This window comes from Stegastes partitus, unplaced genomic scaffold (assembly GCF_000690725.1).
Source record: "Stegastes partitus isolate 25-593 unplaced genomic scaffold, Stegastes_partitus-1.0.2 Scaffold1125, whole genome shotgun sequence".
Taxonomy (NCBI): domain Eukaryota; kingdom Metazoa; phylum Chordata; class Actinopteri; family Pomacentridae; genus Stegastes; species Stegastes partitus.
Window position 1 is genome coordinate 123,616 of NW_007578856.1, and position 15,534 is coordinate 139,149.

A 15,534-nucleotide genomic window follows, 5' to 3' on the forward strand; every position below is an offset into this window, starting at 1 on the left:
CTAAGCACAAAACAAAGGGCTGTTGCTCCAGTTTGTATTTTTCTTTGTGTGGTGCCATCATCATTATCCTCCTTCAGTTTTTTTTTTTTTTTTTTTGTTCTTTTTTTTCTCCACCAGATAGAAGAGTCTATTTAGGTCTCAACTTTCCCGTATGTCCCCTCTGGAGGGCGATATTGTTTGGGGAAGGCCTTGAGCTGGAGAGAGTTAAAGGCGTATTTACGACATCCCACATTCTTCATGGTGTTCTCTCTCCTGCAGCCCTCGCTGTGGGGAGACACAAGAGATGCATGAATTTTGGCGCCTAGATTTTTTAAAATAATGAGCTGTTGGTGCAGGGACCAACCTGCGCATACAGTCCAAGGCCTGGTAGAAGACCTGTGGGGCCAAGGCGTGCTCCTGCTGCAGGATCTGACACTGCTCCAGGGTCAGAGACATGGCCGTGCGGTCCTTGGCGCTCTTACAGCTGGTGAAACGCACTCCGTTCAGCCGTCGGCATATCTTTAAAGATTGGAGAAGGAAATTAGAGGAAAAAAGACGGAGCTTTTAATGTTTTAGCCTGCAGAGAGAAGACGTGATAAGCGAGTCTACCTCGGCTGCTTGCCACAGGATCTCCACGTTCTTGCTTTTCTTGGCGTTCACATTCTGGCTCAGCAGTTTGAGCAGATCAGGCAGACCGGTGGTGCTGCGGGAACGGGGGAGGCCTGAGGAGATAGCGGCAGAGGAATGATGAGGTTGATGAAACATAAGAATGAGAAAGTACATATTTTTCCTATCTGATAAAAACAATGTGTGTAACTCACAGTCTTCTGGAAGGACTTCTTTGAACTGGTCGTAGTACGAGCTGAGGCGAGTCATGCTCTCGATGTTGATGACTTCTTGCAGTGACGTGTCTCCGAACCTGGAAACAGGTATGATGTTAACTTTAACTTTTATAACAATATGGTACATTTCCCCATAGATGAATGTGTAAATGCACTATGGGTGCTCCCTGGTTGCTGCTTTTCGTATTCCCCTCCCTTCTGACAGCTAACTACTAGATATTCTTCCACTTTTTGTATCCTTAAATCCTTCATTTGCTTCAGATCTCTGCTGCTTCTCTTTCCCCTAGACCAGCCACAGGACACAGCATCACAGTTTCAAGATAGTTATGATTTTAGGCTCTACTGAACAATCTGTGACAGTTTGCTCTGTTCAAAAGGAAACTGAGCATGCATGCTCCACAACTATTTTCAAGGTACTAACTTAAAATCTTTTCATAATTCTTTTTATTTCAACCATTATTTTCTCTTCTTCTGAGAGAACATTTATGTGGAATACTACATAGATAATAAATGTAACTTCAACATCTAACTACAGTGAAAACTCATCGATAAGCAGAAATCATTGTTATATATCATATTATAACATGTTGAGGTTTTGATCTGCAGGATCAAAGAATGTTTTAAAGCCACATGTTGGTCACCCTTTTCCCTGTAAGGCCGTTTAGGTCAACAAGTACAAAAATGTAACAGAAAGTAAAATCTGTTTGTTGCTGTTTTAGTTTATTATCTGAAATATGTTTAAAACTGTAGAGCTTCAGTGGTCTATGAAACTGTTAAACCTCTATTAATTCAAATAGACCTGTCCAGCCATGGAATTTTTCTGTTAACTCTCTTAATCTTTGCTGTTCTTTAGTCCCAGACACTCACTTCTCAGCCAGCGTCTGCTGCTCGTTGATCCCCACGTTGAACAGGACGGGCTGCACTCGGAGCAGCATCCCGTTCTGGATCTCTCGTGGCAGCGAGTCGAACATGGCTCCGGGCATCGGGACCCTGACGTTGAAGCCGTTCCTGTTTCCTGTGATCACCGGGAGCATGTCCGGGCTGAAGGCTGAAGTTGCCTGGGTAACTTTAAAGGTGACGTTTCTGAGGTCTATCACGCCGACGCTCATGTCCTCCAACATGGCCAACTCCTCCCCTGTAGCAGAAAAAAGACAACATAGAATTTCATGGCAAAAGAATAAATACACACAACTAACTCCATCAGGGATGTTACTGTTTTGTTTATTCTTATGTTTGTTTTAATTAACAAATTATAGTAAAATTTAGTGAAAAGTTAATCCATGAGCTGAGGAAGGTTTTATAGTATTGATTTATGTAGTTTTATATTTTTTATTGTCTTTGATTTAACACATAACTTTTTTATAGTAAAACTATAAAAATCCATACACCCTACACTCTAACTAACTAGCTGTTGGAGCATGTTGTCTATTTAACAAAAACTATCAAACTCTTTAAATTATTGCAACTCCTCTGCGCAACTACTATCAAATTTGGAGTATGTATGTTTAAATTAACTGTTGTGATTTTAGTTAGTTTGTTTCTACCTATAGGTGGCACTCTAGCAACCTAATACATATAAATTTCATTTTATATTTCAAATGTGGCAAAATATTGTAATTAATCCCCCTAAAAAACAAAATAGAAATAATGAATGAATGAAGGAATTAATTAATTCATTAAAATGTGAAATTTCACGCAGATTTAGATCAAGACACATGTTAAGTTTTACAATATTAGCCTCAAAATTTTTGTTATCAAAGCTGGACTGTGTGGCCCAGATGAAATATGATCACTCTGAGTGCTTTTTTTAGTCTTTTGTGTAATTATAGATTTCTAATCAAGCATACAAGAACGCACACATCCCCACACAAAGTTACCGTAGGTGCTGAGCAGGCCTTCGTACTGCACCAGTAGGCCGATGGTGTGCAGCTGCCTGAGGAAGCCTGAGTCACAGAGACTGTTCCTCAGCTTGAGAACGAAGCCGCAGATCAGAGCCGTCAGCTGTAAGCAGCAGGATTGGTATTAGTACATCATGTTTTTAATACAGACGCGCTGTGTCATGACAAACAACCAAAACTGCGCATGTGTGAGTTTAATATCTGTGTGCTAAAGTTTGAGTAGCTGGCGGCAGAAGCTGACAGACCGTCTGACAGAAGACAACGTCGCGGCGGTACTGCAGGGTGAGGCTCATGGCGATGGTGGGGGCGCTGTCCTGCATCAGCAGAAACACCATGGCTTTCTTGGCTTTGTCGCTCATCAGGGAGGCACAGTCTGTCAGCGTGGAGAGGAGAGGATACAGAGCGTCGCTCCACTCACCTGCAGACACATCAGGTGAGATTCCCATCAAAGATATTAACATCCAAACAAAGGTACTAATGGCTGAAAAACAGCTTTGAAAGCACATCTTTAAATCTGAAAGTTAGGAACAAGGACAAACACGGTTAATCAAGTATACAGACGGTATCTACAGATAATGTACACAGAATGGTTTAAACTGTTTTATTTTGACATCTTAAAAATTGTGTTTCCTGTAGCTTTACTGTACATTATTAGATTTAGGCAGAGGGGTTGTTGGACTAGATAGTAGAAAAGGTGTCATATTCTTAGAATTTCTTTTATTTTGTTTACAGGAGAAGAATTACATTAGATGTGAATGCTAAAAACTAAGTAAATATAAATAAACAATCACCATAAATGTCAGAGATGCATCTTCCTTTGAGGCTTCAGAGGTAAAATTCCCACCCTTTTAATGGTTAAAGTCTATTTTCTTATTGCGTATAGACTGTGAATGCCAAACTTCAACTTCAAATTAATTTTTTTCTAAAATATATTTTTTGGGCTTTTTGCCTTTATTTGGAGCAGCAGAGATGGACAGGAAAGAGGGGAGAAGAATGGGGAGCGACCTCGTGAGCAGGAGTCGAACCCACGACCGCTGAGTCAGGGAACTGTAGCCCCTGTTCATGGGTCGTCTGCTCAACTAGGTGAGCTATAGGGGCGCCCAAAAGGTCTAGTTTTAAGTTTTTGTTTTTTTTGGCATGTTGCCTTTTAAATGATAGTTGACGGTCAAAAGAGGCACAGAACATAAGAGCATTTAGAGAGCATAGTATGCAACTAGCTTATAAGTCTGTAGTAGTTTAAATATGTAGTAGGTCCCAGGACCAGAACAGAACCAGCTCCTGTTCTCATGTTCACTGAACACATTTGTAAAGTTTTAAGTTTCACAAAATCTCAGGTTTACTTGAGCACCACATACATGATCATCATAACAACTTTCATATTTATACCAAAAATGTAAATTGCAGGAATGAATGTGACTTTCATTGTGTTGGCTCCCTGGTTTAATACTCCTTCATGCACTTACTGACTGATTGTTAAGGAAATATTGCTCTCACCTGGAGACGTCTTTTCGACCTCTGGGCTGCTATCTACAATCAAGAGAAGGCGAAGAATGTTTATTTAAAGACAGAATCCCACTTCTCCTTATAACTCAAAATTATATTCCACATCTTAAACACTCAGTTAAGCAGGAAACATTGTGATGAGAAAGATCCTACAGGGATGATACTGATAATGAAATCCTTGTCTCTATGCTCAGGATGTATCCAGAAATTGTCATATTAACTCTGACCTTTTACAAAGAGCTGACATCAGTCCCTACATGACTGCATTGCTGCGTGTGAATACCTTTCTTAGTGCTGCCCGGCTCCTCGTTAGCCATCAGGAAGACGTCCTCGGAGCTGCTGTCGCTCTGCAGCTTGTCTCGCTGCAGCAGCCTGTCCACTCTCTGGATCACACACTCCAGGCTTTTATCAACATTTAGCCAAACCTTCTCCTGCACACAAACACAGATTGCAAATGAACACAAGATAAGAAAAACAACAAGACATGAACAGGAAGAGGCAGATGGGCTCGTCTCTTACCCACTCCTCCTCGTGCAGATCTGCCTGCAAGGAGGAACGCTTGTTTTTGCTGCCTTCGCTGCCCTCCGGAAGAACTGCGTGGCGGGAGGGCGAGGTGGCGGCACGGGACGGGGAGGTGGGGTGACGACAGGGGGAGCGGGACGGGGAGCGAGAGGAGGGCGAGAGGGAGGAGGAGGACGGGGATGGGGTGCTTTGGTGAGAGAACTCTGGGCGTGCGGCCGCCAGAGCGACGATGGCCGTAGACAGCAGCTTAGAGTCACATACGGTCACCAACTGACGAGTCTGCAGGAGGACAGAGATGGACAAGATATACTGAGAAATGTGGCACTGTGGGAATGAGGTAAAGTGAACACTAACTTGAGGGAAAAATAAAGCCCTTTAATGTTCAGAAATAATGGTTTCTCTTTTAGTTATGGGCTATTTTTGAAACGTCTTCTGTTATTCACTGTTTTAAAACTAGCTATGTTGTTTATTATATGGGTAAACTAGGTTATAGATTTGATTGAACCTTTTGTTGGTACAATTTAACTCCTCAATACAGAACTACCGCCTTGTGCTCATAGGCCTCCTCCAGCCAGTCAAGTTGCAGTTTACATCTGTTTCTGTCCCAAGTCAAAAAATGCAGTATATGTAGTAGAAACATAGCAGCCCTGACAGCAGCTGATGCTTAAAACATGGATGCAAAGAAGCTACATATTGTAAAGTTTGAATGCTTCACATACATCTTCAATCTGATCCAAACAATCAGCACAGCTTTAAGGTGGACAATGTGAAATATAGGCACAGTCTCTCCTTCTGTTCCTGAGTTATGGCGTTTCATTACAGCCAGAGAGGTCATGTCACAGTGAAGCTGACTTTTGACCTTTCTGGCTGTAATATTTCAGTTTATCCTATTAAGACATCTGTGTGAAATTGTGTCAAAATTAGGGTACAAATTCTGGAGTTATGGCCAAAAATGCGTTTTGAGGTCACAGTGACCTTTCACCTTTGATTACCAATATCTAAGCAGGTCATCCTTGAATCCCAAGAGTATGTTTGTGCCAAATTCTCTCTTGGTGTTTCTGAGATATTATGATCATGAGCCTGGGATGATGGATAGACAGACAACCCAAAAGCACAATGTCATGGTTGTTGCTGGTGCAGAGGCACTGAACCACTAGCAACCAAGGCAGTTAAAAAAAAACAAACCTGAATTCCTGGGAACAAAAAGACAATCAAATTTAAACTTTCATTCATCCTGGTCTGTTACTCAAATCGTCACTGCAAGAGTAAAAAATAAATAAATTAGACTTTATGTTAAACTGAAAAGGATTTTTTGCATTAAAGACCTATAAGATCAGGACACTAACCACAAACTAGAGTACATTGAAGATCCCTCCAGTTCCTCTTACCTTCTCTGTTAGGATGGCCAGAGTTCTCTCCAGAGCGTTGGCTGAGCGTTCCTTGGCAGCTCGGGACAAACGTTCAGTGTAGTAACACACTTGTGTCTTCAGAGTGTTGATCTGAGCAATCAGCTCCTTTGCTTTCACCACATCCTGAGGCTGGTATGCCATTGCTTTAGAGCCGGGGCCAGCAGAGCTTCAGGTGTGCAGAGGTGTGTTTGTGTGGGAAAAAAAACAGAACATATAAGGAAAAAATAAACAGAGGAACAAGTGTGGTGTGCACTCTTGAAATGACATAAACATGCAGCAAACAACTTCACACAGTCTTACCTCTCCTCCTCATAAGTTCTGATTGAGTAAGGCAAAAAGAGCCGCAAAAAAAAGATGAGTTAATAACTCCAAATCAAACACAATAATGAAACTTGTAGCATAAACCCAAGTACAGGTTTAAACTACTCACTGTTTTCTGGCTTCTTCGAGTTTGTGCAGCAGTTTTCGGAGGCCGCAGCCTTTAAAGCCTTGATGATGTGCTGCAGGAGCACCGATAGTCACAACGTCGTATGTCCGGTCTGATTGGACAACAGAGAACAATAACAAAGAGAATGGGGCAGATAATGAGTAACCTGTATTATAAAGGTTACAGCAGTGCAGTAAAGATACAGAATGTGCACAAATACGTACCATAACCAGACTCTCCCTGGACTCTCATCCTCTGGATATGCAGGTTAGTGGGAATGAACTCCAGTTTCCTCTCAGCTTTCAAGGTGCTGGACTTAAATGAAGGACCTGGGAGGTAGCAGAAAGAGGAAAAAGAGTTTCTTCATACATATATGAGGGGTATAGATGACACGCAAAATATGGCTAATGTGATGTTTTACATGTCAGGTAGAAATATACAGTTAGAGATTGTCAAAACTTTTACTCATAGCTTTTTAAGATAAGATAATCTTTATTTAAATTGCTTTAAGTTATTGGATCCTGAAGAAACGCCCTCTCATGTTGCCTGTACTACTGTGCATGTACAGCAAAATGACAATAAACTTGATTTGATTTTTTGATTTGATTTGATAAGATATGCCTTTAATTATCTCACAGTGGAGAAATTCACAGTGTTGTCAGCAGCAGTACACACAGAGATACACACATAGTAGAAAGAAAAGTTTACATATAGGAAATAGTGCAAACATCACTATAAAAAGACACATAAAATAAAAAACATTTTAAACTATTTATCTGTGACAACCGTTCCATTAAAAAAAAAAAAAGTCAAATCTAGTCTTAAATTTGTGATTTTATTATCATTGTGGTATATTCCACATGTCTTATTTAACAATTTTGCACATATATAAACCTTTAAAGATAAAAACAAATATGTAAAATATAAAAATGTTATGCTCCTTGACACAACCAAGAAGCTATTTGTGACGCTGCTATTACCAGCAGTCACATGACAAAAATGAAAGAATTTGTGTCAAATTGCAGGCTGCGTTTACACAGAGCTGGTAGGAGACAGCAATGGAAAAAATTTATGGCATTAATTAGAGGTGCAGGACTTGTTCACAGTGATTCAAAATGAAAAGAAAAAAAAGAAGCTACTTGGAGTTAAAAAAAAGGGATGTCTCTGGATAGTTAGTTGAATCATGGGGAACTGTGCTTGTGGTAATTTGGGAAAAACTGAAGTGTCTGAATATGTAAAGCAGTGACACTTTTTGCTTAATTTTCTTGCGCATGAAGCCCTAAAAATATTCTGTTTTGTTCATACTGTAGTGTTGCTTAGTGCCCCTTTACAGCAGTATGTTATAAATCCTCTGTGGTTCTAACCTTTGTATTCGTGCAGGTCACTGATGGTCTCCTGGTAGGTGAGGATGATGGTCTGGTACTGAGTGATGATCTGCCTCCTAAGGTTCTCCCAGCACGGAGACAGCTCCCCCAGCTCCTCCAGCTCGCACACCCTGCAAATCACACATGTGCAGCGACAATCATGACATCCAGCTGAGCCGCTGATGATCTCACAGCTGGCATTTTGTGCTGCGTGCTCAGCTACAGACTTTGCAATGAATAAATTACAAGCAACCGCTAAGAAAACACCAGCAGTCGGAGTCGTAACGATAATGCTGCCCTGTCCATACGGTGATATCCTAATAGAGCACATTTAAAAGCATAACACACTTTCAGGTAATAAAACATGCACAGTTTATTGTCCCAAAGGAGACGTTAAAAAGCTTTTTCTTTTAATACATTCACAAATATAAAATAGCAGTAATGCTGATCATATTTTTATGACTGCCTTAAACCAAAGAATACCTGCTACAACAGCGATACCAAACCTAAATTAATATATCTTATTCATTAAATAGTGAAGAGTTTGAAGATAGGATATAAAAAATGCAGAGTTAGTTGTGTTCATTAATGAGTTTGTTTTTTGTACTTGTTTTCTGACCTTTGCTTTTTACTGAGCAGTTTTATTTCGTTATACAGGTACAAACTAGATGAAGTAATCTAAAAAGTGGACATCACTGTTTGGTTAGACGACTCACAAATCACATGTTTAAAACCTGTGACTTGTGAAACATCTGTAGTCAAATTTAGAAAGATTCAAGGCAAGGAGCTTTGAGCTCAAGCAAAGAGTGTGTTGCAATCATGCATCCATCCATTATCTATACACCGCTTAATCCTCACTAGGGTCGCGGGGGGGCTGGAGTCCCAGCTGACTTAGGGTGAAGGCAGGGGACACCCTGGACAGGTCACCAGTCTATCACAGGGCCACACTTTGAGACAGACAACCAAGCACACTCACATTCACACCTACGGACAATTTAGAATCACCAATTAACCTCAACATGTATTTAGACTGTGTGAGAGGAAACCGGAGAACCTGGAGAGAACCCACACTGCACGGGGAGAACATGCAAACTCCACGAAGAAAGATCCCGGGTGCCCCCATCGGCACGTGAGCCTTCTAGCTGCGAGGCAACAGTGCTACCAACTGAGCCACTTTGCAGCCCTGAGTTGTAATCAGGATTGAGTCAAAACCGAGAACAAATATACATTGGAAACAAAATGTTCTTTTCAATTTTCTAGTTTTTGAGAGCATTCTACGCACTAAATAAAATGTTGATTCTGTTTTTTATAAGACACTTCATGGAAAATTGCCTGCACTTGTGCATCAATAAACTGTTGTAATTATGATTTTTTCACCTATTAGGAATACCTAAACAATAATAAAAAACTTATAACAGAAGAACTAAAGGCTAGAATGCATTGATGAGACTTTATTTAAAAGATGATGTCTTGTAGTTTCTGACAGTGGGCTCTTTTAGCATGTGGCTAAAACACAACCTCAACTACATCAGTTTAAACATGGCTCCGAAAGTTTTCTTCTACAATAACTCATGCTGAAATTACAATAACTATGACATGATATTGTCTCAACTCAAGGTGGAACCAGAGGCAAGGTTTACAGCTTTAACAAGATCACATGGCTCACAAGCCTAAGAGGTCGGGGATCACTACACTCCAGCACCCTGCTGCTCGTCATGCTGCTCGACAAATGAACCCGTTTTTTCAGATGGTACCTGACAGCATCCTCCTCCAGCAGCAGTTTGACAAACTGTCGAGGAATGTGCAGGGAGAGCACGCTCTCTGCCATCTGCTCCAGGATCCGCAGGTGGTTTCCATCCGTGGTGGGGAAACGGTACGTCCGTGACATGACGCCTCCGAACACTGGAACAAATGAAACCACACTGTGACATGGGCAGTGATTCAGACGTCACCTGTTACTAAACTGTCACAGCTCGTAGTCCTAACAGCTGCTTACTGTAATAATTAGTGTACATAGAAATACACTCACCAGCCTTCAGCAGTGGATCTTTACATAAAGATGAAGACTTAGATTTAATGCCCATCGATTCAGTCAGACTTTCATCAACAGGGAGAACCATCTGAAAAGAAATTCATAAGATCATCAGTCGAATGTCTTAATTAATGGATCTGTAACACTCGACTCAATTTTAAAAAACACCACTGTGGGTACAAACACTGAGTCAGGCAAAACAACGAGAAGACAAATATATTTTCCTCAAGATACAACCATTATTTTTATAATTAATTATTGACAAGCCACTGATATTACCATTAAATTGCTCATTTTTGTAGTGAATATGATTTTCTTTTACTTTAAAAAAAGCCCCGGAAGGGTTTGGCTTGGCTGTTGCTCGGTGTGCTTTGCTTGGTTTTCAGGTTGGGAAGGGCTTCAGCCTGGATCGTGCTAAACCACTCACTCGCATCTGGCTCCAATGATCATCAGCGCTGGATAAAGCCCGCTGTCACCTGTGCACCAGCGCCAGGTGACTGCGTTCACTCACGCGGTACATCGGCCGTACTCCCAAACTTTTGTGAGTTTAATCACGCCGTCTAATCCTCTCTCTTTTCTCTCGCCTCTAGTTTCTCCGGAGCCACCAGCGAGCCCCCTGCTCAACCTGCCACCGACCAGCCTCACCTCTCAGCCACCGTCGGCTCTCTCCTGCTTCACCTCTCAGCCTCAGAGGATCCACTCCACTGCTCCTCCCCAGCTGGTACAGTACCTTGGACAGTTCCCCCTCACACTCCAGTGTTACCAATAAACCCTCCTTTTCCCTGAGTGCCTGTTGTCTTGCCTGGGTGCTCTTGGGTCCAGACTTACCTCACCGACTAAGATCTGTCACAGTTTTTGTCCAAACAACCTAATTTTACAGAAAATAACTTGAAAATTTTACAGTATCTTTTAGCTAAATTGTATAGAATAATCTGTAAAATTTCATGACATTACCTGTAAATTAACAACCCAACAGTTATTTTAAGTCTCATGTTACTAATGACAAATTACATGTATTTTTTTTTTTTTACTGAAAATGTTTCTGCTTCCTAAAATACACACAAATTTACGCAAAATTAAAAAAAAAATTAAAAAAAAAATACCATTGTCCATAGCTTAATATGTGGCTCTTTAAATAATGGTTTATGCTCACAGCAACATTTTTCCAAATAATTTTAAGGTGAATCTTGTTAGTTTTATATTTATGTGTATTTTTAAATTTAAACTCTTTAATTTCTAATACAAATCAAGCAACGTTTTTTTTTTTACTACATCCAACATAATACAAAACAAACAAAACAAAAAGAAACTTTGATTCACTGCATATCTTTATCATTTATCAGTTTATTGAAGTCGTAATACGGGAAATTGTAATGTTTTGGGGAAAATAGAACCCTAATCCTAACTCTAATAACATAATGAAACATATATACCATAATGAATGTCTATAAATGTTTTGTTTTTGTAATTTATTTGAGTAATGATATTTTTATTTAATTTAAGGGTTTTTGTTCGGAGGCTGCCAGTCATTCATTCATTCATTCATTTATTGTGCACCAACACTCCTAAACCTAAAAACATTTCATGAACTGTCACATCAGATCAAAAAGCAGAAAATCCTCACAGTTCAGAAACTACAACTACAGAATATTTTGCCATTTGCTTGGAAAACAACTTAAATGATGCATCAATTTTCAAAATAAAAGCATCGCTCACCCTTCCATTAACAGTGTCTCCTCTCTGTAGTCTTGCAACAGGAGCTCTCTGCTCACGCTTCTCCTCTATCTGCCAGGCAATGACGGTGATGTTGCCCACCCGTTCATTCTCCGCTGACCTGACAAAGGGCCACGTCAAGTCAGGTCAATGGTGCTTAACCCAAACTTGGCATGCATATGATATAATTTTGCCACCGACAGCGGAAAACTCAGAGCGTGCTACGTTGGCCTGTTACCTGAGTGTCAGGTGCAGCCTGTGGTGTTTGTCCTGCAGCAGCTCCTTCACAGAAAACATGGACGAACCCAGCATGTACATCTGTCACATAAAAGCACACCAAAAGGATTTAGAGGATTTCCCCCAGATAAGAGTAGACTATAGAGGATTTGGTAAATCGGAGTGTTATTTGCTTTCCGAACAAGAAACGTAAAGTGAATCTGTAGGAAACTATTTTTAGAGCAGGGATTACCGTGCCCTGTGTGCGGTCCTTCACGTCGTACACAGAAAGTTTGACTTGAGTCTGCTGCGTGATGAGCGAGTCCTGAAAGAATGCTATACTGCTCAGGAAGATGGGATTACTGGTGCCCTAAACAGACAGAGAAAAGGTGTTTTGAAATGTGTCCAACAGCAGGCGGGAAGGAAAGGAAAGCAGGAAATAGTCTACCTCGATGATTTCAGTCTGAGCGTGTTTGGTCCAGAAGGCCTGGGGCGGAGTAGTGCAGCTGACGGCCACAAAGCTGGTTGGCTTACGGTCCAGAGAGGGAGTGACCAGCTCGCTGCAGGCTACAGCAACATATAAACACAGGAGATTACTAACTGTGAGATTTAATAGTGGGATGGTCAGTAATCCTTGGCCATGGGAGGAATGTAATGCAGTATATCGAAGTTTGTACTACACTAAACAGCAGTTCTTTTAGTTTGAGCAGTGGATAAAACTTAAGCATGGCTTTCCCACAAATCATGTTAACACCACTTGGGCCAATCACCAACAAGTCGTATCATCCTTCTTTAAGGACACAATTACAGCAAAACTATGGCATGACAATCTAACAGCTGAGCTTGAATAAGTGGATATAAAATGACTGATTTTCTGAATGTGATTTGGACTAGTGACAAATCTGTGACTGTGACTAATCTGAATTTTTATTCCAGATGCCTATAACGTCATTCTGACGTGTCCTATGGCAGCTACAGTTATCTGTAATTCAGTTTCGACTGGTCAAAGTAATAGTTGCAGATACCTGAAACGTCAACATGACTAATCCGACATTGTTCCACAAAAGCTTTTGAGCAGTGTTAGCAGAAGTAATGGCGGTTGCTGTGGTAGATAAGGTCACTGCTGTAAAATCGAAAGAGCTTATCAGAGAATAAGACTTCATACATAAAAGACTTGTGGTCAAAATGAAGTACAAAGCTGCTCTGACGTGGCAGCCAGGTCAAACCTTTATTTAAAGATGTCTGTGACTACTAGATATGTCAGGATCAAGATTTTATTTTGCCCTAGATTGGATCTGAGTCATTTATTACATAGTGTCTGCCAACATCGAGTCCTGATCCGATACCATTTTCCTAGACAATACACAGCACAAGTCCATTAAAGTTATTCAAATCAATCCAGAGTATATGCTTGATAAATTAATAACTCTGTAGTGCATCACATCTGCTCCGAAAGCTCCTAAAAACATCAAAAACCTGCATTCTCTAAATGTATGTCAGAGCATGTATTGTACATTAAGTGTAGTACCTGTTTGCACCACCAGGAGAAGCCTCTTACTGGCTAACACTGTCCATTGGCAAGCACAATGCACTGTCGGAGTTTAGCTAGCAACAGGCACCATGACGCTAGCCAGTGCTGATACTTTTTGAATAATGTTTTTGACACAACTTATACTTTTCCCTTCTGACAAGTGTCGGACAGCAGATGTAAACAAAGAATTGGGCTGACAAAAGAGTTTTTACCGTTAAGTAAGAGATCAGTTCAGGTCATACCTCGTAAATACATCTCAACATGGCAGAGTTTCAGTTTAATATCTCTACACTATCATTCTGATTAGTTCAAACTTAATTCAAGACATCTTCAAAGGACAATGCAGATATCCTGGACTGAGAGAACTTAAGACATGTAGAAGCCGAATTATAGCAAATCAGAAGTAAACTTTAGATGTATGAAACTGGAATTAATACTGGCTATGATTCAGTTGCGGCTATATGCAGTGTTCTGGAACTGAATTGTAGATATCTTTATTGAGAAACCTCATAAACATGAATTTACCAAGTATTTGTCCTTGTAAGAATGACGACGTGGACATCGACTGTGGACAGGAAGAATGTGAAATGTACTTTTGACTAGGAAGAACTGAATTATGGATATCTGCAATCCAGCTTAGCTATTAAATATTAAAACCTTGTTCCACTGTCATCCCTTCAAGCAGAATCTTTTTTTTTTTTTTATTCAGTTTGAAGCAGCGAGGAAAGTTGTAAATACATCATTGACATCTTACACCTTCTAAGGCTGACGGACAGTTTATTTACACATCCAGCAATCACAGGGGAAACATTAGGACTAATTTGAAGTCATGTTTCTGGCCACATGCAGGGAGTCCAATATTTACTCTCCTTTTGAGCAATTTTGCTCTCAATCATCCCCCAAGGGAAATACCGGGCTCTTTAGCTGCTAAATGTGCCACTACCTTCACTAACTCAATGATAACTTTGTCTGGTGGGCAGGGAGCGTACAGTGGGTTTATCAGCGATTTTCCACTAAAAAAAACATCCTGCTGCAGCTGAAAAGGAGGCTCAGGAGACCAGTGAGACCGAACCACACATGTGGGCTGTAAAACCAATAATGAGCTACTGTAAAAGATGCTCACATGCTGCAACAGAGCTGAAGGGAAGCTGTGTGATAATTCTCTGAGTCATTACGAGCGAGCAACACCTTATTCCACATAGTAATTTGTTAATGGAAAAATACGATTAGCTTTGAAGGATACGGTGTGTGCTGTTTTATGAGCGTGAAACAACCAGAGTGTTTCAGCGTACGTGGGATTTACTCAAATTAAATCAAGCATTATTTATATGTGTAGCACTTTTCATACAAGTAGTGCATTCATAGCAAAGTGCACATCGTAATGGAGGAACATGCTGCCTAATGCAATTGTGTGTTTTAGTAATTTTTGGACAGCAATGGAAAGAAAACAACCATATCAGGGTTTAGCTATACAGGCAGTATTTTTTCATATTTGTTAATGTGCAGCTATCAAGGATTTATTAGTCTAAATATAGCAAACTTCTCAAGAAAAGATGGATCTTTTGAAGTAGAATATGCCCACCGTCAAGTGATTAATCACAGAGAAATGACTCACTTATCTGCAGCAAAGTAGCTCTGAAATTCCTCAACTTACCCACGCTAAATTCCAGCACTGGCTCGTCTGGATCCTGACTGTTGCCTGTTGGAAAGAGAGAAAGAGGAGGAGACACTTTTTAAAGATCCCTGCTTTTTCATCATCACTAGACAGGTTACCATGGCAGCAGTTACTTGGTTACCTGAGAGAGCCAGCCCCATCATCTCGGCCGAGAGATCAAACGTGTTGGCCCGGTAGACCGACCACGGCCGGTGGCGGGGGCTGCGCTCCTTCCCGGACATGGCGGCTGCACGTCTGGGCTGAAGGTGGAACTTTGATTAAAAGGCCTGAAGAGCAGAACGATGTCAAGCGGACGCAAAATCACAACTCGTCTTCTTCTTCTTCTTCGTCGGTTTTCCTTCTGGTTTGATCACACGCTCGTCAGTGATAAACCTGAAAGAAAGACAGAAGAAAACAACAAGGAGTCACACGGACTTCAACATT

The 15,534-nt window shown here is 40.8% G+C and overlaps 1 protein-coding gene across 1 annotated transcript; it reads right to left on the reverse strand.

Moving 5' to 3' along the window:
• Positions 1–82: 82 nt before the first annotated feature.
• On the reverse strand, positions 83–15,332 carry inpp4aa (inositol polyphosphate-4-phosphatase type I Aa). Its single transcript, XM_008296396.1, has 22 exons — positions 15,233–15,332; positions 15,091–15,135; positions 12,354–12,472; positions 12,159–12,275; positions 11,928–12,007; positions 11,693–11,810; positions 9,974–10,064; positions 9,699–9,846; positions 7,945–8,075; positions 6,805–6,909; positions 6,584–6,692; positions 6,133–6,319; positions 4,742–5,023; positions 4,506–4,653; positions 4,214–4,246; positions 2,965–3,137; positions 2,699–2,822; positions 1,689–1,956; positions 801–898; positions 589–701; positions 344–498; positions 83–264 (listed from the first exon to the last, which is right to left on the reverse strand). The coding sequence occupies exons 1-22, from the start codon at positions 15,330–15,332 to the stop codon at positions 132–134; spliced, it is 2,877 nt and encodes a 958-aa protein (XP_008294618.1). The 3' UTR covers positions 83–131.
• Positions 15,333–15,534: the final 202 nt, after the last annotated feature.